Source organism: Trichoderma camerunense, assembly GCF_050948025.1.
Source record: "Trichoderma camerunense strain CBS 138272 chromosome Unknown V8C40scaffold_2, whole genome shotgun sequence".
In the NCBI taxonomy this organism is placed as follows: domain Eukaryota; kingdom Fungi; phylum Ascomycota; class Sordariomycetes; order Hypocreales; family Hypocreaceae; genus Trichoderma; species Trichoderma camerunense.
Genome location: NW_028145368.1, coordinates 1255687 through 1277151, shown reverse-complemented (window position 1 = coordinate 1277151; position 21465 = coordinate 1255687). Strand labels below are relative to the sequence as shown.

The 21465-nt window shown below is 50.7% G+C and overlaps 6 protein-coding genes across 6 annotated transcripts; 3 read left to right on the top strand and 3 right to left on the bottom strand.

The window, feature by feature from the left end:
* Positions 1-79: 79 nt before the first annotated feature.
* On the bottom strand, positions 80-4834 carry V8C40DRAFT_232858 (NACHT domain-containing protein). Its single transcript, XM_083213226.1, has one exon. It carries the CDS (start codon positions 4825-4827, stop codon positions 175-177), a length of 4653 nt encoding a protein of 1550 aa, XP_083077822.1. The 5' UTR covers positions 4828-4834; the 3' UTR covers positions 80-174.
* Positions 4835-4852: 18 nt separating this feature from the next.
* Positions 4853-6987, bottom strand: V8C40DRAFT_232855 (P-loop containing nucleoside triphosphate hydrolase protein). Its single transcript, XM_083213225.1, has 4 exons — positions 6628-6987; positions 6494-6503; positions 5287-6406; positions 4853-5224 (listed from the first exon to the last, which is right to left on the bottom strand). Exons 1-4 carry the CDS (start codon positions 6719-6721, stop codon positions 5195-5197), a joined length of 1254 nt encoding a protein of 417 aa, XP_083077821.1. The 5' UTR covers positions 6722-6987; the 3' UTR covers positions 4853-5194.
* A 122-nt stretch (positions 6988-7109) lies between these two features.
* On the top strand, positions 7110-9494 carry V8C40DRAFT_232853 (cytochrome c lysine N-methyltransferase). Its single transcript, XM_083213224.1, has 4 exons — positions 7110-7528; positions 7593-7781; positions 7915-8793; positions 8984-9494. Exons 1-4 carry the CDS (start codon positions 7259-7261, stop codon positions 9095-9097), a joined length of 1452 nt encoding a protein of 483 aa, XP_083077820.1. The 5' UTR covers positions 7110-7258; the 3' UTR covers positions 9098-9494.
* Positions 9495-11497: 2003 nt separating this feature from the next.
* V8C40DRAFT_232848 (transcription factor domain-containing protein) lies at positions 11498-15152 on the top strand. The gene is made up of 3 exons (XM_083213223.1): positions 11498-12481; positions 12601-13556; positions 13617-15152. The coding sequence occupies exons 1-3, from the start codon at positions 11983-11985 to the stop codon at positions 14805-14807; spliced, it is 2646 nt and encodes an 881-aa protein (XP_083077819.1). The 5' UTR covers positions 11498-11982; the 3' UTR covers positions 14808-15152.
* Positions 15153-16237: 1085 nt separating this feature from the next.
* Positions 16238-18649, top strand: V8C40DRAFT_232843 (PLC-like phosphodiesterase). The gene is made up of 5 exons (XM_083213222.1): positions 16238-16714; positions 16854-17050; positions 17182-17364; positions 17438-17542; positions 17622-18649. Exons 1-5 carry the CDS (start codon positions 16651-16653, stop codon positions 18234-18236), a joined length of 1164 nt encoding a protein of 387 aa, XP_083077818.1. The 5' UTR covers positions 16238-16650; the 3' UTR covers positions 18237-18649.
* Positions 18438-21293, bottom strand: V8C40DRAFT_232841 (uncharacterized protein). The gene is made up of 4 exons (XM_083213221.1): positions 20747-21293; positions 19847-20577; positions 19652-19788; positions 18438-19583 (listed from the first exon to the last, which is right to left on the bottom strand). Exons 1-4 carry the CDS (start codon positions 20932-20934, stop codon positions 18834-18836), a joined length of 1806 nt encoding a protein of 601 aa, XP_083077817.1. The 5' UTR covers positions 20935-21293; the 3' UTR covers positions 18438-18833.
* Positions 21294-21465: the final 172 nt, after the last annotated feature.

Below are 21465 nucleotides of genomic sequence, written 5' to 3'. Positions count from 1 at the left end.
ACGTCAACAACGGTCAAGAGAAGAGACAGAATGCCAGGGTAGTACTCCCTTTTAACTCATGCTTAGCTAGATTTATACAGCAGCTCATTGACTAAATGATAATCGCAATGTATTCACATATATTCTCTTCAGATCCCATCCAAATATGCTCATAAGATATCCAAACATCTCGTATTAATTCGGAACTCCCATCTCTGCCTTTATTTTCTCCAGCTTCTCCAGAAATTCTGATATTACCTCACTACTCTCGGAAACCCTATCAATAACACCCGCAGATGTCCTAACGCAAAGCTGATTGTCATCCACATACCAACACAGAAACTCCTCTAGGGCTCCTTCCAACCACATCTCATAGACGGTACATAGAGACTTCTCATCGAGACGAAGAATGAGCTGCACTATACCTGATCCAGGATACTTCAACTCAACCTCCATAAACCAAACCTTCAAATATCTTGGGGCTGAATTTGGAGAAGCTATTGCCTGACGCGCAATATCTCGGATAAGCGCACAGAATTGTGGAGGGAAGTCCCCATATTGGCCTTCTTGGATAGTGACCCCAAACTTGGCCATTGCCATTTCAAATACTCTTGTGTGATCCCAGTGAGTGGCCAGGTATAGCAGAGCGCGGTCTCGAACGCTTCCCTCCCAAACTTCTAGGTTGTCCATCAATATTTGCGAAACGCATTTCGGCAGACGGGGATGCAGGTTCATGATGATTCCAGCTACTGCTCTGTGAAGCGGCTTTGTGCCTCCGACCATGACGGCTACGCTATTGAATATGACATCTGGCACTGGCCCATCATAGTGCTTTTGACCCTTGGACGCTATTTCCATCAGTATGTCTTCTTGGCTGCTAAAATAGGCGGCAAGAATGTTCAAGATATAGTAGCGAATGCCTGGGCCCGCTAGAAGCTTAGAAAGCTCTTCCAAATGAGTCCCGTCGAAGCCGTTTTTGCTGAGAACCTCGAACAAAATGTCGACTACCAAAGTATCTAGAGCAAGGGTGCTAAGCTGGTCATCTGGATATTTTGGACAACTGAGGTGCTCCAAAATAACATTTTCGATGCTCTCCAACTTCTTTGCGGAGTTGGCATCGTATTGCCCGTCTTTCCAACGCTGAAGAGCTTGTCTTATCATTTCTTCTCTGTTGTTCTGAGGCGCTTGTGTCTCCTCCGCCTTGGAGTTATCAAGAGCAACCGTGCTAGTGTCCAAGGGGTTTGTAGTCTTTGTTAAGTTTATCAGTGCTTGCTTTACCTTTTCAGGCTCGGCATATACTGATCTCATAGCAAAGCCTCCATCTATTTTCGGATAGAGAGACTGATCGTGCGCCAAGCTCTTCAAAGACTCATAGGCGTCTAATGGCAAGTCCAACATAGTCTCTAGTTTTGACAAAACACTGACTCTGGTCTCATTATTCCGGACATGTAGACACTCTAGTAAACCTCTCACGATCAAAGGGTTGTAGTCTGTCTCTGCCCTGGTCTCGGCAAGCTTCCATATAGTGACCGCAGCGTGTTGGTAAATACGCCTGTCCGAGTGGTCTAACAACTTAGAGAGAAGCGACATTGCAGCCGAAGTTGACCGTGGCGTGTGCCAAAGGAGGCTCATCGTTGCAAAGCTCAAGTTGAGGGTATCTTCATCATACTCGTCCGCATCAGCGTCCCCGTCTGCAAAATCCCGAGACCACTCAAGTACAAGGTCTACCAAGCTGGGAGAAATTCTCGGTCGCGCGATGAGCCCTTGGGCAAAACCTTCACGCAAACTTTTCCTGTAAAAGTCTATGATATCGGCTGCCTCTTTCAGAAGCCTTTCAGGGAATTCTGTCTCTCCCACAAGCTGGCGCACCGTTTGCCGGGAGATCTGAGACTCCAAGATGAGCCAGTCCATCATCTTTAATTCCAAGGACTCGCGAATTTCCACAAATGAAGGTGGTTCAAATGCACTGCTATTAATCTCTGCCAGGAAATGCATAGTCAACCGCAAATGGGCAGGTCCAAGCAGGTCCTTTGGCTCTTCTTCCATTGTCTGGAAAAAGCGATTCAATGCCTCTTCATCGCACTGAAGCTGGATGGTGCCGGCAACAAAGCGCCAGAAGACATCGTAGCTGGAATTATACTTCTCCATTCGCAGGAAAGTCTCTGGTTTGGTTGGTGTTGATTTCTTGGTAGAGTAATCAAAAACGATTAGATCTTTCCTCGATATCCAGTGTTGTACAAAGAACTGTGCGGCAAACAACTCCTGGAACGTCAAATGCAGGAAGTGATAGCTTCGAGTAGTCGGCGTTAACGGTCCATCAGAGGTGCGAAGGAACGAGACCCTATCCAAGTCGGTGAACCATGGCTGCATTTTAGTTATGGGGAGGTTGCCCGCAATAATGCTCTGCTGACTGTGGAATTTCTTGAGAAAGGCCGGATCAAATTCAACCATGTTGTTACAGAGCCCGGTGAATGAGAGTGACTGAAGAGCATTGATTTCGGCTTGGCAAAGTTTTCTGATATCGTCCGAGTAAGAAGCCTGTGCTTCGTGTTTCAACAGCGGTTCAGTGCTGCCTTCGCGATGTTTCTCCAACAATTCCACATCCTTGTTCCAAAGAGACGTCTCTATGGCGTGGTATAGTTCAGTCATGGTCTCCGGAGGACTGTCACCGTCCAACATTCCAGCTATCAAGCTGTAGCAGATAGCGTCAAGCTGGATCGGAATGCGAGCTAACCCAGCTACTACAGGATGGCCTTCGATAAACTCATAAATTTCCTCTGCTTTCCCGCTGCCGTACTTTTTGATATATTCCTTCACTTGGTTAGGATAGAAACCAATCGTTTCGACCTCTAGGTCAATTTTCTGGAAAACTTCACGGTTGACACCTCGAGGGCGTGTGGTTATAATGACCCTAGGCTGATTGAGAAGTTTGAGAAGAAGTTCATTACCAGAAGAGTGCAGTTCCCGATGAACTTCATCGAAGCCGTCAAGAATAAATAGCGTCCTGCTGGGGTCGTCCGTAAACGATCTTTCTAGCGCCTCGCCGAGAGTACCTCTACCAGCCCTTTCAACATCAGGAAGGGACCGGTTCAGGATATCTGCAATAGATTGTCCCGATTCCAGGTTACTCTTGATCTGGCGTAATGGAATCCAGATGACTCGATCGATGATCCCAGCCCACATGTCCTTGTGGATGAAATCGTAGACCATCTTTTTGCAGAGAGTGGTCTTGCCCACACCGGCTTGGCCACGGATAAGAATTCGCCTGGGTGGGCCTCGGAGAATGTTGTTTAATGTGTCTTTCTTCTCGTCAAAAAGGGTTTCCAAGCTGACACGGTCGGTCTCTGGTGGTTCCCAGACATCCAAACGACGGAGAATAGAAAAAGGAGAGGGTAGATGAGTGCCGGAATCACTGTTTTGTTTTGATTCCACGGAATTTCTAACAAAAGCCAGATTTATATAGCATTCGTCCATAGATAGTTTGCTACTATCAAGGCGTTCAATCTTGAGCAGGTCTAGATCCGGGTCCGTATACCTATCCCGTAATACTTGATCTGCGTAAAACTCTCGGACCTTGTGACAGCTTTGCCAGGCATTAACCAGTAATTGCTTTCGGGTTTGATGGGCCTTGGGTTTTGGGCATTCAACGTTGCTCAAGTATGTTTTGCGACGCCCGGATCTTGACAGGTTCGGGGAGTCAAGTTGCGGCGACCTGGTGACCAACCGAGCCCATTCAAGTACACGACAGAATTTGGTCTGACTTGCTTGGGTGGTAAGAAACGTCTTGAGAACATCGACGACTTGATCATGTTTTAAATCGTCTGCCAGTTCAAGTTGTGCGCAAAGACCGCAGAGGAAATCCTTGTCTTCGCGACAAGGCAGGTCTGGATGCTGAAGTAAAACTTCCAGATGCTTTGGGGCATTTGCCCAGACCAAGCCATCAGTGGCTCGCAAAGCGATATACCAATCCTTGGGTTTCTTCAGCGTTTTGAATGCTTTACCCGTGTTGGAGGCGCTCTGAAACAATTCGCTGCATGATTTGATGACCTCGATGATGGAGCTTATCAATTCAGGCGCCTCCGTCAAGTCGACCAGACCCTCCACAAGCTTTGATGGATCAAGAGACCAGACAGAGCCAGCGACTTTTGCGCCGCCCAAGATGGTCTTGAAAGTGCTGGCTCCAATCTTCTTCCAAGGACTCACATCAGTTGGAATGGCCAATAGAGCCTGATAAGAGTAACTCGCGACCTCGGCGAGACGAAGCTCTTTATGACCTCGGAGCTTCTCCAGCCGCTTCAGCAAGTTCTGGACTTTGAGATCAACGATGCCTTCTACCTTGACTTCATTCATGGCATCCAAAACCGCCGACAGAGCGCGAATTGAGTTGTACTTGGTTTGGCCATGAGCTGCATCGACTGCACTATCCAGTGCTTTATGGATTGAAAACATGGCGCTCCCGAGATTCAATCTTTTTCCAGCCAACCCAGCCTGGCGACAGTGAAGAAACGCCTCGAATGCGCGTAGAAGCTCAACGTCCACGATCTTGCCGTCCACCGCAGCACTCGCGATAACATTGTGGAATTTGTCGAATACACGTACATAGTCGTCTTCATCGAAGAAAGGCGCCAGCGAAGTAATTTCAATGGCATGCGTTTCGCTCGGGCTCTGGATAAACTCGTTGATCATGGACTGCTGTAGGGCGTGCAACGCCTGCAATTCTCTGGCAGAGCGGGCAGTCGGCTGCCTCTCAGCCGCATCTTGTTTCGATGGCTGTGCTGCAAGGCTCAGCCGGCGACAAAGATCATCTGTGGATTGTGGCCGACAGAATTTCTCCCTAGAACTCGCCATCAGGAGTGCGTTGTAAGAAGTATGAGTACATTTTGTGCTTCTGCGACTGGCAGTGATGAAGCGAACTTGTAGTTGTCGTCACCTCGTGACAGCTCCAGCCGCTATTAGTGGCTTCCATGAATTTCCAATAGTGTCCTGCAGCGTCTCAGCCCTGTATACAAAGGAGGCATAGTATTTGAAGATCCTTGAGACATCAACTGACAATCTGCCATCAATGTTCTCGAAAAATCTACTCAGATAGTGATGTTGAGTATTCTAATTACAGCAAGTTGGCCATGAGCAGAGGATGGATATCATAAGTTTCTTCTATTTACGACGCATGCTAGAAGGCGATGCAATACTTATACATAAAGCTTCGTTAAATCCATCATGTCCGTCCAACCTTGAACGATAATACCTAGAGTGCATTTGTCAGTATATATTTCTCCCAGAGCGGCCGATACATGGTGTTCAACTTACATCATTCTTCCCCACGGCAACGACATCATCTTCAGATACCCTCATGTTTCCAACCCCTTCCACAAACGCAATCGGCGCATCGCCCATCACTTTCCGAGCGACGTCACCCACTGTCAGCCCCTTCTTCACCAGCACGCAATCTCTAAAGACAAATTTGGATTCGGACGCTCCAGAGCTAAATGTCGTCGTGTTTCGGACGGGGAAAACGGGTACCAAGCCGAGCAGCTCAGCTGCCTTGGACAGCACCTGTACGACTCCAGTCGACCCAAAGCGGTAGAGCACCATATCCTTTAGATTCTCTATTCGATTTCGGTTCTTCTCGTCGAGTTCTTTGAGGCCGCCGCCTGTAGGGTCGCCTTGCTCGATGAGATCCTCTCTCGTGTCGATAAATTCGCTTCCCTCCACGTATTTGATGTACCCTTGCTTCGCCATTTTCCTCAAGAAGATTTCTGAAATTGCCGAACAGAGTACAACCGCATTAGGGTCCTGCATCTTGGCAATCTTGGCAATGTTCTTATCTGCATCGGGGTGATCGATCTTGTTTAGCGCTATAACCGTCGGGAACTTTTCGTCGATGAAGCAGTTGACAATGTGTTCAATCGTTTCGTCGGACCACTCCTCCAGAGGCTCCTTCACGCCTGATCGATCTATTGTCCGCTGTACCGTTACGGTTGTGGATCCGTAACCGGAAAACTGGTTCTGTAATGTCTCGACAGCCGTCGCCTTGACCGCAATATGCCGCCGCTTGATGCCTCCCCATTTCTGCATCAGATTGCCCAGGATCCATGCAACAACCTCGCTGCGCAGCCAAGCGATATCAACCGAAGGATCGTAGCCTCTCGTCTCCTTGCCCTCCGCATCGACAGTTCCGGACGCATCAACGACGTGAATAAGCGCATCGGCATGTCGTAAATCGTCCAAGAACTTGTTTCCCAGGCCACGACCTTGATGCGCACCTGGCACTAGTCCCGCGACATCTAGAAGCTCGATCGGTACAGATCGTCGGCCGTCGACGCAAGATCCGTAGTTGGGCTTGCATCTGTCTGAGACGTTGAAGCGCGCGCAGGCGCAGTCGATCTGAAGGTATCCTATCGCTCGCTGAGGATCAATGGTGGTAAATCTGTCGCACAGGAACAAAAGAGGATGTCCAAGTCAGCTTCGCGAGCTTTTATTCGAGTGGGAATGGGGTTGGTGGGCGAGTATTCACGGGAAGTTGCCTGCACAAATGGATGTTAGTCTCAGTATAAGCATCTACCAGATGAGCGCCGGATGGTCCCCTTTGTTGTTTCCCTGCTTCGCTTATGGTTTTAATAGATGAAAAAAAGGAATGAGCCCACTGACCAACTTTAGAGGAAGCATCTGTTAAGCTGTTGAGCGTGCTGCTCTTGCCGGCAGAGGGCTTGCCAACCAGCCCGATGAGGGGATCGCGAGGCATGGCGGGGCGCGCGCGAAATCTCGAGTCGGAGGATGCGAATGAATACAATAGAATACAATGATATTATTGAACTGTAAAGTAGAGAAGCTTATAGTAATGAATCTATCAATGATGAGAAGAGCCGGAATGCGTAGAAGACGGGCGGAAAGATAGCAGATATGATATCGCAAAAAAAGATTTAAAAAAAAAAACGGATCGGCAATATGCAAAAAGTTGGCGCAAAGTGGACGCTTGTGACGAGCCGGCTGCGATGATGTCGTTCAATGTACCCAATGGTAAGCACGGCTACTGCTGATGTCGTACTAATAAGAAAGTTACTTATTTATAGGAGATTTACACACTAAAACACGAGTACTTTCAGTCTGCCGATACTAGCCCCTCCATGCTCATTCACTTCAAGGTACTTCGATGCTAGGCAGCTTGTATAACGGATGATTGACTTTCATCTCAAACAAGACAGATCACCAACGTCTGATCTTTCCTTCCTCAAGCAAACCTCCCAAGATATCTCACATTCAAGTAATCTCACATTGCGACATGGCGCATTCACAATTACCCATCGAGGCTTTCCCAGCCTGGGCTGCCGTGAACAGTGTGGAATTTGCAAACGCAGAGATACGGAACATCGAGGGCAAAGGGCTTGGCCTTGTTGCCAAGCATGATATCACGGATGCGGACCATGATGCTCCCAGCTCACAGGCAATCATTCAAATACCCCGGGATCTTATTTTATCTGCAGAGACGGTAGAAGTATATGCCAAGATTGATCAGAATTTCAAGCAGCTATTCGAGGTTGCTGGACACCAAGTAAGTATCAGAGTTCATCCGTGGCAGAGTCCACAAGACGACGATGATGCTAATATCTGGAGAGAGCACCAGGGTTGATATCATGCTATATCTTTTGACTCATATTATCCAGTCGAAAGAAGCTTCTTCAAATACTAGATTATTTGCTTCAACCCCGTGGACCGAGTATATCAAGTTCTTGCCTCAGTACATCCCTATTCCCACCATGTGGACGAATGAGGAGAGACAACTACTCAAAGGCACATCTCTAGAGGTAAATTGACATCCCCCATCTACTTGGATGGTAACCTATCGGGGATTTCTCCTACATTGTTACCCCAATGCGGCTCGCAATGCATGAAGCCGCAGCTGTCATGCAATGCCGTACTGACAATCATACCACACAGGCAGCGTTGAGTGCCAAGCTATCTGCACTTTCACGTGAATTTGATAAGATTAGCGAACAAGTATCAAATATACCCTTTTGGAGGGATCTTTTCTGGGACACTGCAAAGGTGGAGGATTGGATCCTAGCCGATGCCTGGTACCGCTCACGATGCCTGGAGCTTCCTCGAGCCGGTCATGCCATGGTTCCCGGACTTGACATGGCGAACCACTCACAGACCCATTCTGCGTACTACGATGAAAGTTCTGACGGCGATGTGGTGCTACTTCCGAGCTCAGGATCAAGGGTATTATCAGGTGGAGAGATTACCATCTCATATGGACAGGCAAAGTCACCAGCCGAGATGCTGTTTAGCTATGGCTTCATCGACAGTGACTCCTCTGTCAAAGAGTTAACACTACACATCGCTCCGCTACCCGACGACCCTCTAGGAGGAGCTAAACTCCGCGTTTACAATGGACCCCCCACGGTTCGGTTATCTTTGACGGAGCAAGGTGTCCAGTGGAACAACCCTTTTCTATACTTGCTAGTTCTCAATGAGGAAGATGGTCTTTCTTTCCGCATAGCGCAAGACACGTCAGGGGAGCGCCAATTGGTACTATTTTGGCAAGACGAAGAAATTACGGACCGGACTGATGAGCTTGAGACGCTTGTGCAAAGTCACGACCTATACCAAGTGTTTAAGCTTCGAGCTGTAGCCGTGCTGGAGGAGCGGGTTGCGATGCAGCTGGACAGAATCTCCTCCGGACTCTCGTACGGGGTAACGGAGCAACCACAAGCAGCAAATCAGCCGCGTGCGGAGTGCATGCTAGCGGCTGAGACTTTGAGAGATCTTGAAACCCAGGTCCTGCAAGGTGTGGCGGAGGCGCTAGAAAACGAGGTACGATATTTTTTTTCCTGTCCTTTTTCTCTTTCTTTGTGTGTTTGAGGCACCTTTCCCTTGTCCATGGGATTCCGACGGTCCGGGGTCCAGCCAGATGGCGGCAGATGGCTATTCCCGAACAAGACCAAGTTCTCAGTTTAAACCAAAAGTCTTGGATAAATGCTAATGCAACCACGTAATATCACAGAAGGCAAGGCTGCTTCTGGACACACGCGTAGTGACATATCTCGGGTCTATGGAAGATGCCCAAAGCGAGCAAGCGTCTGAGCCGGCAGCCAATGAAGAGGACGATTTCAGCTAAGCGGCCGAAATAGCCTGGCGGCGTGGGATGAACAGCCGGGGAAGCGCTGATATAAACTCTAGCGTGGGGATCGACGATTGATCATTGTAGATGTTTGCGCCGGCTTGACCCGACAGGGAGGCAGTGAGAAGGAGGGCAACTATTGTCTGTGGCCTTTTGACGCTTTCCAGTCGAGTTTGTATCGTGATGCCGCTCGACAAACTAGCACTGAGCTATTGACCGAAACGGAACTAAAATGCGGGTTGAACATGCGATCAATGCAGTATAAGTGAATGCTCAAAGGGCCTGTAGATTTATTAAACAGGTCTCAATGATGAACACGTTGAATAGAACTGGAGAGCCCTTTCATATCTGGAGATGTTTGATCTCAGAAGATTAACTGTATCTCGTATCGTGGTCATCTTCCGTTGTGCTTGTATGACATGACAGACGCTGGGACGATTTTAAACTTCAAGCTCTTCTTTCCATGCCACCATTTCGAGCGTGGCTGACGCTTCGAACTCTGAGTTAGGGCAAACGAATGCCACTAGCACCTCAGTCTTGGCACAAAATACGGGGAAACAAGTGCTAATGAATGCCATGAAGGATAATAGATGTGCCGACGAGCACTAAAAGTCTCCCATCTGATGATAATCGGACATGCTGAATGTGTCCATGGGAAGTGGGAGGATGAGTGTGTCCCGGGTGTGAGTGATTAAGCCAGGGCTTTTTGGGGCCTAAGAAAGATGGCTGCAAGACCGGAGAGGAACGCGGCACCTCGCAGCTGAATGCTAGAACGGAAGAGTTGCATGCATGGCATAAACACGCTCCTCTAGGCTGCATTGAGTCAACTATTCTTGACATTGATTTCGGTGTCGCGTGGACCGAGCTGGGGCAGAGCAGAAAGCTGACGGCATCGGCAAGGGTCCGAGGCTGCCGGTGTGTTGGACGCTCGAGAGTCGGTCATTAAATCTACGCCGATTCCATTGAGGTGAGATGCTTAGTGAATCAACCAGTGCTGATTCCGGTGCTGCCGTATCTTTTTCGGCCTGCGTACAAGCAGATAGACAGGCGATGGCAGCATCACGTTATGGAAATGGCCCCTTAAGAGGTCACGTTATTCAGGATGAGTCGGAGGCAAAAACTGCAGCAGCAGTACCCAAATCCTAAACCTGCATTCGGCAACCATGACAACACGTATCTTCACAGTGGCATGAAACGATGGCCGTTGGACAAACGCCACCACCGCTCCCATTTCCCGTTCTCGTTGGCCGAATGTCAAAAAGCTGCACAGTACGAGCGCAGCAACAAGTGAGAGGAGCTGCTCCCCGGCTTTTCCCACCCCGCACTATGTGCGCCTTAGGGGAGCAAACCGCGGGAAATCTGGGGTAAATCAGGCCATAAGTCGAGATTTCTTCGGCGCTAGCTATCTGGCAAAGGCTTTGGAATCCGTTCTAGAGCTCGAGGGCCCTTGCGTGGGCTGGTACGAAAAGTAAGACTGCAGCGGTAAGATATCGAAGAGCGAGGGACGTTGTTGGGAACAATGGGTTGCATTTTCTGACTGCGCGCTCGACCTGCATCCCCCGTCAGGCCCCGTACATCGGCCAGCCCTCAACTGGACGGACGGCCCATGTGGGTAATGCGAGTACGGCGGTCGGGCTAAAATGTCGCGATGCTGGGTTAGGGTTCAAATTTCTTCAGCCAGCGAGCCTCACGTTGCGGTGATCGCACAGGGTATCTGTCTCCCATCTGCCGGAGCAGCCAGTCGCTAGCATCGTTGCCGTGCAAGTACTAGAAGGCAAACCCTTGATGAGCTAGCACACACAGGTACTCCGTGCCAGCAAATGGACATGGTCATGGATTAGTAGATCAACATTGGAACAGAGTCATGGCTACTGTACGAGTACAGGCAGAGCCGGGGTGGGGGCATCTCGTGGCCTACCAGGGGGGCGACTAGCGAGCGCAGTGCAAAAAAAGATGGAAGAAGACAACCGACGTACGTCAATCAAAGTCGGGACTGATGACAGCCCCAACGAAAGACGTTGGCGGGTGGAGCTGACCGGACCGGATCTGTCCAGTCACAGCGGCGCGGTGCCTATTAGGGCGTGCGGCGTGCATCAGCAATTTGGGTGCTTTTTTATGCGAGCAAAGGGGGAACGAGAAGACGAGAGAGGATTCCGATGGCAAGATTCCGTGGGTTGATAGGATTGAGGCCATCTCCAGGCGAGAATGCGGTGGTTGCAACCCTTTGCGGTCCGGCTGCAGCAGGTACCGCATTCGTACCTCTCCGGCGCTGGACGTATTCAGGACTAACATGCAGACGACTTGGCGGCGCCCTGCCTGGCACCCAGCCGTCAGTTAGTACATGTACCTGCCTCTAGCACGCAGCCAGCGCGCTACAGGGTGCTAGAACTGGGTGCTAGAGGCAGCACTTGGTCAGAAGGTTTGCGCACTAACCAATCCCCTTCCCCGGGATTTAATTGCCTGCCCGTGCGAACTCGAACTCATTGCAGCGCTCCTTTCCATGTCCTTTTAGGCTCCACTTCGCCATTCTCTGTCCTGGGCCCGCTCTTCCATTTCCCTTTCCCTTCCATTCTCTCACATCCCCCACAATATTCTTCACTCTCTACTTCTCCAGCTGACGACCGGAATACTTCACATTATCGAACACGAGGACGAGTTTCATTGATATTGCGACATCATCGTACATTCTGGAAACAAACCGAACCAAGTCGTGGCAACGTGATACTTGCCCACGCTGTCTCGCCATCTGTTGCGCCGAACCACGGCTGGTGGGCGAAGAAAGCCCCAATCAGCAAGTTCGCTCGCATAAAACAACGCCCTGACCAACACCACCGAATCTTCATATCACTTTCTCAATCGACGCTCGGATCGCAATCGCCACAATGCCGGGCATCCTGCCTATGAAAGTTATCAAGGTGGGCAACAGCGCCCAGAGTCGCATCGCCCAAGCCTGTGACCGGTGTCGCAGCAAAAAGATCCGCTGTGATGGCGTCCGGCCGACATGTTCACAATGTTCCTCCGTTGGCTTCGAGTGCCGCACAAGCGACAAGCTGAGCCGGCGTGCCTTTCCGCGCGGATATACAGAGTCTCTAGAGGAGCGGGTTCGTGCGCTCGAGGCAGAGGTCCGCGAGCTCAAGGACTTGCTGGACGAGAAGGATGAGAAAATCGACATGCTCTCTACGATGCACGGCAACATTCATGGCGGACCACGACGGAGGCCTTCAGTCACATCCATGGCCACTCCTGTATCACCAGATTCCGCCAAAGACTCGCCCACCATAAAAGAAGACACTTTCCGAGTGCAAGCTACACAATTGCTTCTCGGCGTCGAAAATTCCGACTCATACTTTATGGGCTCATCCAGTGGGCGCGCCTTTATCGGTATGTCATACTTTAGCTGCCCCACGTTCACACAATCCACGCGCGCACAATGCGCAGACACACTGCCATCTTGCTTCCCCAAAGCTTATTACCAAGTCTCTAACGTCCTTTCTATGTAGCCTCTCTCAAGCGTAAGATGCAAGACAGCGGCAAGCCCTGCAGTGACTTTACCCCAGACGCCTTCTTGCATATCCAAGGCTGCACTCCACTCGTTGCCAAGATGTCGGAACAGCCATCAAGGGTCCCCCCTCGGCTCTTTTCAGACAGATGTGTCAATGTCTTTTTCCAGGAATGGGCCCCTCTCTTCCCTGTTCTTCACAAGCCCACCTTCCTCCGTATCTACGAGGAGTTTGTCAATGACCCAGAGAGAGTCAAATGCAACTACAAGCTTGCTCAGCTCTATCTCGTCTTCTCTCTGGCGGGCCTCTCGTCAGAGGCTCCAGACATTCAGCAAGTTGCTGCCTGCGAGTACCAATGGACGAAAGCCCTAGAATCCCTGATGCTGGAAAACACCATGAACACATTGCAGTGTCTAGTGTTGGCTCTGCTGTACTGCACCGTCCGAGCCGACTATCGTCGTCTCCAGCACTACAAGTGCATCGCTGTGGGCCTATCTCACCGGCTAGGTCTGCACCAGAGCCAGAAGCGCTTCTCTTTTGGCGCATTGACCCTCGAGACTAGGAAAAAGGTCTTTTGGACCCTGTATGCCCTGGACACCATGACGGCTGCCATTACTGGCCTTCCCAAACTACTAAAAGAAGAGGATGTCCAAGCGGAGTATCCTTCCGACACTGACGATGAGTACGTGACGGAGAAGGGGTTCCAGCCCACACTACCGGGAGAGTACACGCGCATCTCCAGCGCTCTGGCTCTCTTCAGGGCAACCCGCATCCTCGCTCGTGTCCTGGACAAGGTGTACCCTGCAGCGGCAAGCTATGACCTGTCGCTACAGCAGATTAGTGCCTTTGAGGCTGAATTAGACGGCTGGTACGATGATCTGCCGGCTCATCTGAGACTCAACTTTGCTCATGGCAAGCCATCGACAGATGTCACTGGCAGCCGGTCACCTCTACTGGTAAGTGCGAAGAGTGATACATACTAAAGACTGAAGGGACTAACAAAAACGTCACACTAGGCACTCACATATTATTATATTCGCACCCTCATCTATCGCCCCGTCGTTGGCTCCAACCTCGGGCCCAAGGCTGCACCTGCGCTGATCTCCATCAGCGAGTCCAGCAAGCACATTATCCAAATCTCACAGCTTCTCGAGGAGCGAAGCATGTCATTTTCATTCTGCATGAACAAATGTGATCTTCTCGCCGTGTGCGCCCTTACTCTTCTCTACCAGGCCATTGATCTGAAGCGTGACAGCAAGCTGTTGCGCGAGGATGAGCGGCTGGTCAACGATGTCCTTCAGACCCTTCGCAAGAACCAGTCGCCTGGATTCGTGGATTTGGAACGAGCCGCGAGCGTGCTCATCACAGTCACCGACCCATCAGGGCCAGCGGCGATGAACAAGCACGTCCGCAAGCCGTCGGTGGCGACCGGCTCCCGTCGCGCATCACCCCCGACGAGCTATCCCAAGCAACAAAACTCCCCGCCGCTGGGCCAATTCCCGACTTCAGCAAGCGATACCGACCTGACGCGACACCAAGACAAGGCTCGCTGGATGAGCAACATGGCGGGCCTCCAAGGTTCCAACGGAGAGGTTCAACCGGTCTCATCTCGCCAGTCATTTGATGGCCACCGACAGGAGCGCCAGCACTCGGCGTCGCGGATGTCTAGGCTTTCACCGAACGCACAGGCAAGGCAGAATCTCGACTACCTTTCGCTCAACGACACACCTTTCACAAACAAACACGCCACATCTCCAACCAGCATGCCTGCACAGACGGTGGGGATGCAGACCAACGGCCAAAGCTTTATGAACAACGGACAGTCAGCCAAGACGCCCAACATGACTGGTGCCGACTGGGAGGCGCTGGTCGGATCCATGGACAGCGGAATGAACAATGTTTATGACGTGATCTATGGAGGCGCCAGCATCGAAGCTGCCATGGCGGGACACTCGACAGGCAGCGAGTGGTCGCCAGATTCATGGGACCTGAGCAACTTCAACATTGGTGAATTTGGCAACAACCCGGCGCCGCCGCAGAGCGTGCTCAGCATGAGCGACGAGAGCCTCAGCTCAGGAGAAGAAGTGTCGCCTTCAGAACTAGGGCTGGGCCTCGGCAGCATTGACTACGGAAAGCAGCTGCAGGGGGTCAACTACCACAACGGCGATGGATTTTCAACAAATGGGCTGCACGGGCTGTCTTTGTGAATAATGACATGTTTTTTAGGCGCTATGGTGTGATGTGATGGCGAAGCGAGAGACGTTTTGGTTTCGTCTGGAATATGCTGGTTATCGATGTAACGTTTTTGATACATACCTTTATGTTGGGACGGCGCACATGGCGGAGCGATATGTTGAGGGCTTTTTTTTTTTTGGTCTTTTTTGAATTTTTTTCTGCCTGCTATGACTCGGAGACCAAAAGTGGCTACAAGGCTGCCACGGGGATATGAGGGATTACCTGCTATTGGTGAAATGGATGGATGGATGGATGGAGATGGATAGTTTTGAATATTTCCATTACATGATATTTCCAAAATACATGGTCTTTTTGAACAAGCAGTATCACCGGTGTGACGATTTTTGCAGAGATTTTAACTCGATTTACCTATTCGAGGCATCTTATCTTGGTGCTATAAATGGTTTGAGCACTAACATGCGGCATATCAAGGGAATACCCACCTGCGATACGGCATTGATATTAATATCTATTTGATCCTTGACCTGAACGAAAACTGCACATGCAAAAACCAGTTTGCCCTGATGCGTTGAAACTCATTCCATGCTGGATTGGGAATAAGGCGACGGAGCTGACTGACCAGCCCGCCACGATCTTCTTTAGCACTTTCGGCACGTTGCGCAATATCTGGACCCTACTCGATAGTGGATGAAAGACCCCTTCTGACCCTCTCTGGCGGAGCCCTAAAACGGCTGCTGGAAAGCCGCACCGGTGACTCGCAGCGGCTGTGCAGGAGCTTGAGGGATTAGGATTAGGGGAGTGGGAAATCAAATGCGCTGCCGGGAGTCATTTTAGCGGTCCACACAGCCTTGTAACGTAGCAGCCCAGCTTTCTTGTCTAGGTGAAGATATGGAGATTGAATTGTTGCCACATGCACATGGCCATGGGTGCTGTGATGAAGTTTTTTTTTCTTGGCCGTGGCCTTATTATCGTGCTTATACCTACTAGCAGGCAGGCAATCAATCAAGTGGCGTGGATCCATCCATTCAGCACCTTTGGGGTTTACACTCCCGCAAACTAAGGTGCTTATCAACGGACGGCTAACACGTCAACGGTATCAATATGCGTATTACTTGGGCTTGGCCACGGCAGGCGCCTATCATATCAAAAAGGGTCCAGTTCCAGGTGGCGACACGACACAGGCACCATGTTCAGGGGAAAAGAGGGTCATGCGAGGCAGGCTGGTGATGGGGGAGTGGCCTCATGAGCTTTTGGTGTGAGTAGAGTGTATGCGAGATTTGATTTGATGGAGATTGTTTTTATACTTTCTCGTGGTCTGAGTCAAAAACAGGATGGAGCTTTTCCAGTTTGCCAGCTTTGATACGAGTGGGTTGGTAGCTTGTTTGATAGATATGAGATGATGGATGGATACCGAGAGATATAGATAGGTAGTAGAGAGCTGTGATACAAAAACGAGATGAGAGTCACTTCTTTCTGTCCTTCTTTCTCTCCTCTCCTCTTCTTTCGTTGTGCTTCATTAATTTGTTGGTTGCTGGTTAAAAAGCCCGATACTAGCAAAAGACAAAAAACATACAAAGAAAACAAAATAGCCGGTCACACAGCAAACCAGGGCGGTCAACGGACTACGGACTACGGACTTCACCTGGACTTATATCCGCCCAATCCAAGGCGGCGTGACGAACACAAGCAGCCCTCCAAGTCTCGCCCCCCTCCAAGAAGTTGGTGGCCATTTGACTAAGGCATACGCCATCGGCTTTGTCCTCTTCTTCACTCTGTTTTTTCTGCTTCTTTTTCATCAAAATTGAATACGGAGAAAGAATAGAGAGATTTAGATTATAGAATTCTTTTTTGAAAATGACCGCTTCAGAAAGGCAGCCTCTAATGAGTCCCTTCCACCGCGGCATCACCGCCCCCAAAGGTACGTACCTCTAATTCATTCCTTTGAACCATCCGGGTTTCCGAGTGTAACTATTCACATCGAACCTTTGCTCGGAATTCTTCAAGACAACCAAAAAAAATCAAGAAATCAAACTAACTTGTTTATCTGCTTCTTTCAGCTTCGAAATGGGCCTCTGCAATCGTCTCGCGCCGTGATCCCTCGCGGTTCATCCCGCAGACCATTGCCCACCGAGGCTTCAAGGCTTCGTTTCCCGAGAACAGCATGGCGGGGTTCCGGGCGGCCGTCGAGGTTGGCGCCCATGCGTTGGAGACGGATGTGCATCTTTCCAAGGACGGCGTTGTGGTGTTGTCACATGTAGGTTGATTTTTCTGATGATAGATTCGATGAGATGAGGTGAGATGAGACGGAGATGGATGAGATGAATGACTTTGAGAGAGAGATGAGGACAGTGAAATGGAACACCCGGCTAATATACAAATCCATAGGATCCTTCGCTCAAACGATGCTTTGGCGTCGATCTCCTCATCAAGGACTGCACATGGTCCTATCTCTCCAGCCTTCGCACCGTCAAGGAACCCCATGAGCCGCTGCCTCGACTTGTGGATTTGCTAGAGTATCTGGTGTCCGGGCCAGAGACGGAGAAGATTTGGGTCTTGCTGGATATCAAGGTGAGCGTGAAATCTATGAAATAAAAAAAAAGAGACAGCAAGAACATCTGCTGATATCGTGAAATCTTGTTAGATCGACGACAAGCCCGAGGATCTGCTGCGAGCCGTCGCATGTACCTTTACAGAAGTATCATCAGCAACGCCATGGGACGAACGCATTGTCTTGGGATGCTGGAACGTAAGACTCTCTTTGTCAAATTATCCTCCTATTATCTCATCACCACCATCAAAAACTAACAAAACAACAACACACACAGGCCACATTCATGAAGGCCGCCCTCGCCTTCCTCCCCGGCTTCCCCCTCGCCCACATCTCAACCTCCCTCTACTACTCCCGCCACTTCCTCCCCATCCCCAACCTCGGCTTCAACATGTTCCAGCTCCTCCTCGTCGGGCCCCTCGGCGGCTGGTTCCTCACAAAGGCCAAGTCCGCCACCCGCCCCGTCTTCGCGTGGACCGTCAACAGTCCCAAGTGGATGGAGTGGTGCATCCGCAGAAACATCCCCAATACTCCTTCTCTCCCGTCAGCCTCATCCTCATCCTCGGCTTCTTCCCTCTCGGCAGACCCCAAACTCGATCCTACTACTCCAAATACCGTCCTCATCGACGGCGTCATCACCGACGACCCGAGGCTCTTCCTCCAGGTCTGCTCCCGCGTCGAAGACGAGCTCGACGGCAAGACGAAGCCCTCCGCCGCTGTCACCCGCCGCCCGAACCTCAGTGTCGTTCTTGGCTCGCTGACTTCCGGCCTTGGTACTACCTGCGGCATCCTCTTCATCAACGTCTTCGCCACGAGCTTCTTCTGGTATAGGCGGCTTCAGGGCAGGGTGGACAAGTTTGACGTTGGCTTTTTCAAGAATTTCCAGACTTGAAGCGTTCAGGGAAACCTAATATTAGTTTTTCCTTTTCATCCTTTTTCTTGTTAAGCGGATTTGGTTTGGTTTGCTGTTAGAAACGAGTTACATCTCTCCTTTTTTACATCCTCTTGTTTTTGGTTCAGATCCTTAATGATCATTAGACAGACTGCAGACTCATATCAGACACACATAGATAACGCAGGGCATAACAGAACAGCACATACTTTTTTTTACAAGTCATTCAGAGTTGGGAATATACCATCTACGTTTGTTCTTGTCTATATGCCTGGCCTTCTCCGCTTGTTCTTCCCTGAGAAGCTCAACTGATAATAACCGCACCCTCCTCTCACTTAGCAGCAAAGGAGGATACCTGTAATCGTGCTGCATAAAAAAAAGAGATATCGAAATTCATTCCATTCCATTCCGTCCAACTCCAAATATGCCCGCCGCTCTTTTCCACTACCCGCTTCTCCTTTTTTGTTTTTATGTATTGACACCTCATCAAATAAAAAAGGAGCAATACCAGGTAAAATTAAAGAAATAGAAATGAAGAGTGGATTTAAAACATGAATCAAGAAGCCTGCCTGGCCAGCTTAAGCGAAAGGGCGCAGCTCAAATTTCTACGTCAATTTCCAGATCCAGCGCCCCAATAACGTCATCATCCATGATGGGCTTGTGAATAGTCGGCAGGCCTTTAGTTTCGGAATAGTGCTTCTCTTGCAACTTGGCCAGGTGCGGCAGCATTTGTGACGATGAAGGGCCCTTAGTCCCGTTGGTCGCTGCGCCAGCGCCGTCCTTTGGAGCCTCCGGCTTCTCGCCAACCTTTTCGTTAACGTCGTGCACAAACTTGGCCTTTGTTCGAAGTCGTCGCGAGTAGTCTTCGGAAATGACCTCGCCACGCTTGAGAGCCATCTCGATTTCTCGCGCCTTCGCCTTTTCTTTCAGCTGAGCCTTTCGAACTGCTTCTTGATTGAGTCGGCGATTCTCTCGGTTACGCTCCGCCAGTCTGTCTTGTTCTGACGACGCCTTGGTGGCCTCTGGGTTTTTGGATGGGCCCAAGCTTGTCTTAAAGGCAAGGCGCTCCCTGCCAAGCTTTTCCAGCTCTTCTTGTAGCTCCTCGGCCCTTTGGTCGTCACCTCGTTGGGCGGCTTCCTCGGCAAGATTGGCAAGTCGTTGGCGTTCCTGTGGATCAAATCGTTTACGAAGCTCGTTGCGCTTTGCCAGCCTGGCCTTGATCTCCTCATTCGTCCATTTGTGATTGATCAACGCGTTGATATCGTCAATCTTGTCTACCAGAAAATCTTTCGTAGGCAATGTGACGCCATCATTGTGGCATGTCACTTTGTATCGATTCAATTCACCCTGCAAGTCGAGACTGTCAGCACGGTTCTTTACGCATGAGAAAAGGGGGGAAGCTGGAAAGATCATACCTCTGTGAATGAGCCACCTGACGCCGCAATAAAGGGAAACTCCTTGACGGCCTTGCCGTGGGTAGCCTTGACGTATTGATCAGTGACAAAAGAGCCTTGAGGGCCGTTTAGAGCGTATGGTCTGCCGGCTGTAAATCCTACAAAAGATCGTTAGCATTTGTAGCAAACGGATACCATCCGACCATGTGACTTTACCTTTGATCAAGGCCATGCGATACTGCTCAATGCCTGTTTCAGGGTGGGCCCCCAGAGCGATACGGATGTAGCACCCTGTAATGGCCGCCTCGAAGCCAGGAGTAGAGCACACCTGCGCAAACTCGTTGCGACCAAGGCGGACTCGGTCGAAATCGCGAAGCTCGGGTGGCGGCAGCTCCCTAGCAGCAGCCTTCTCCGGCGAGCGATTGCGCGACTGTCCGAAGTCATCGTCGCTCTCCTCCGGCTCTCTCGATTCGCGGCCATGCGGCGACATGCCGTCCCTCCGCCTTTCTCGGTCCTCCTGCCGTCTTGCTTTCTCGGCGCGCGCCCTGCGAAGGGAGTCAATCGCCGATTCGCCTTTGCCCGTTTTCGGTCTCGATGCTCTACGAGCGCCATCCTCGAGTTCGGTATCAGCGCTACGCTTCTTCTTAACTTGCTTGCGCTCCTCGATCTCGACGTTGTTGACCATTTGTCGTAGCAGGCGATTCTGACGCTGACGCTCTATCTCAGAGATTCGATCCGCAATAATCTGCTCTCGCTCTACTTCTCGCATGGCCATGATCTCAGCCTTTTCGGCCTCGCTCATAAACATGCCGTCAACAGGATACTTGTCGTCATCGTTGGCACCCGGGGCAGTGGTAGAACGGCTCGCGCCGTGCGCAGGCTCGGTATCAGAGTCGGACTCGTCCATCGAAGCTGATTCCAAGGAGTTGTGTGAAGGGGCATCGGATCTAGAGAGAAGGAGATGAAAGAGTCGAACGTTAGTAACTGTCCGATGACTAGCAGTAAGGGGGCGTTTGTCAATGTGAGCAGCAACTGAGGAGCCAGGACAGACTATTGTTCTCCAAACGGCTCCCCAGCTGCCAGGCAGCACAATAGAAGTAGAGACTATTCACTTACGCCTCACCCTCATCTTCCGACTCATCCTGCTTTGACCTTCGCTTCGATTTGGTCTCGGGTGACTTGGGCATCTCGTCGTCTGAGGCTGGTGGCGGCGACGCCGACGCCTCTCTGCTCGCGCTCACAGATCCCTCCTCATCCGAGTCACCGCCCGCAAGAGCAAGGAGCTCGTCGTCGATATCAGCCATGATGAAAATCGGCCGTGGCCCCTGTCGTCAATGGCCTAGAGATGCTTCTCAGGGGGGAAGAGCGGTGGCGAGAAAAAGTCCGACGAACGTCGCAGAGGAGTTGGGAGGGCAAACGCGACGGCGCTTTCAGTCCTAAGCCGGTGGCTTGATTTGACACCCCGATAGAATAGATAAAGAGGGCGAGAAAAAAAAGATGAAAGATGATGCCAATTCGATTCCGGCGTATCGACACGATTGGGCCTCGGAAGCACTGGATGCGCACAGCAAGTTTGGGGGACTGCAGAGCAAAGGAGGAAGAGAGAGGGAGAGAGAGAGATTCAGCACTCGCAGCCAGCCTTTCCGCTGTCCACCACTAAAGCTGCTCGCTACAGTATTGCGCTTCGCCTGGGCAATTAACGCGACAGCGGCTCAACGCGGAAAAGTATTTGTCCGGGTCGGGTGTAAACCGGCCAATCGGCGGCCTTACCGGCTGCAAGCCCCGTCTCAGCAGCTCGGCATCATGCTTGCATGGTCCGAGTTCGAAAAGTCAAT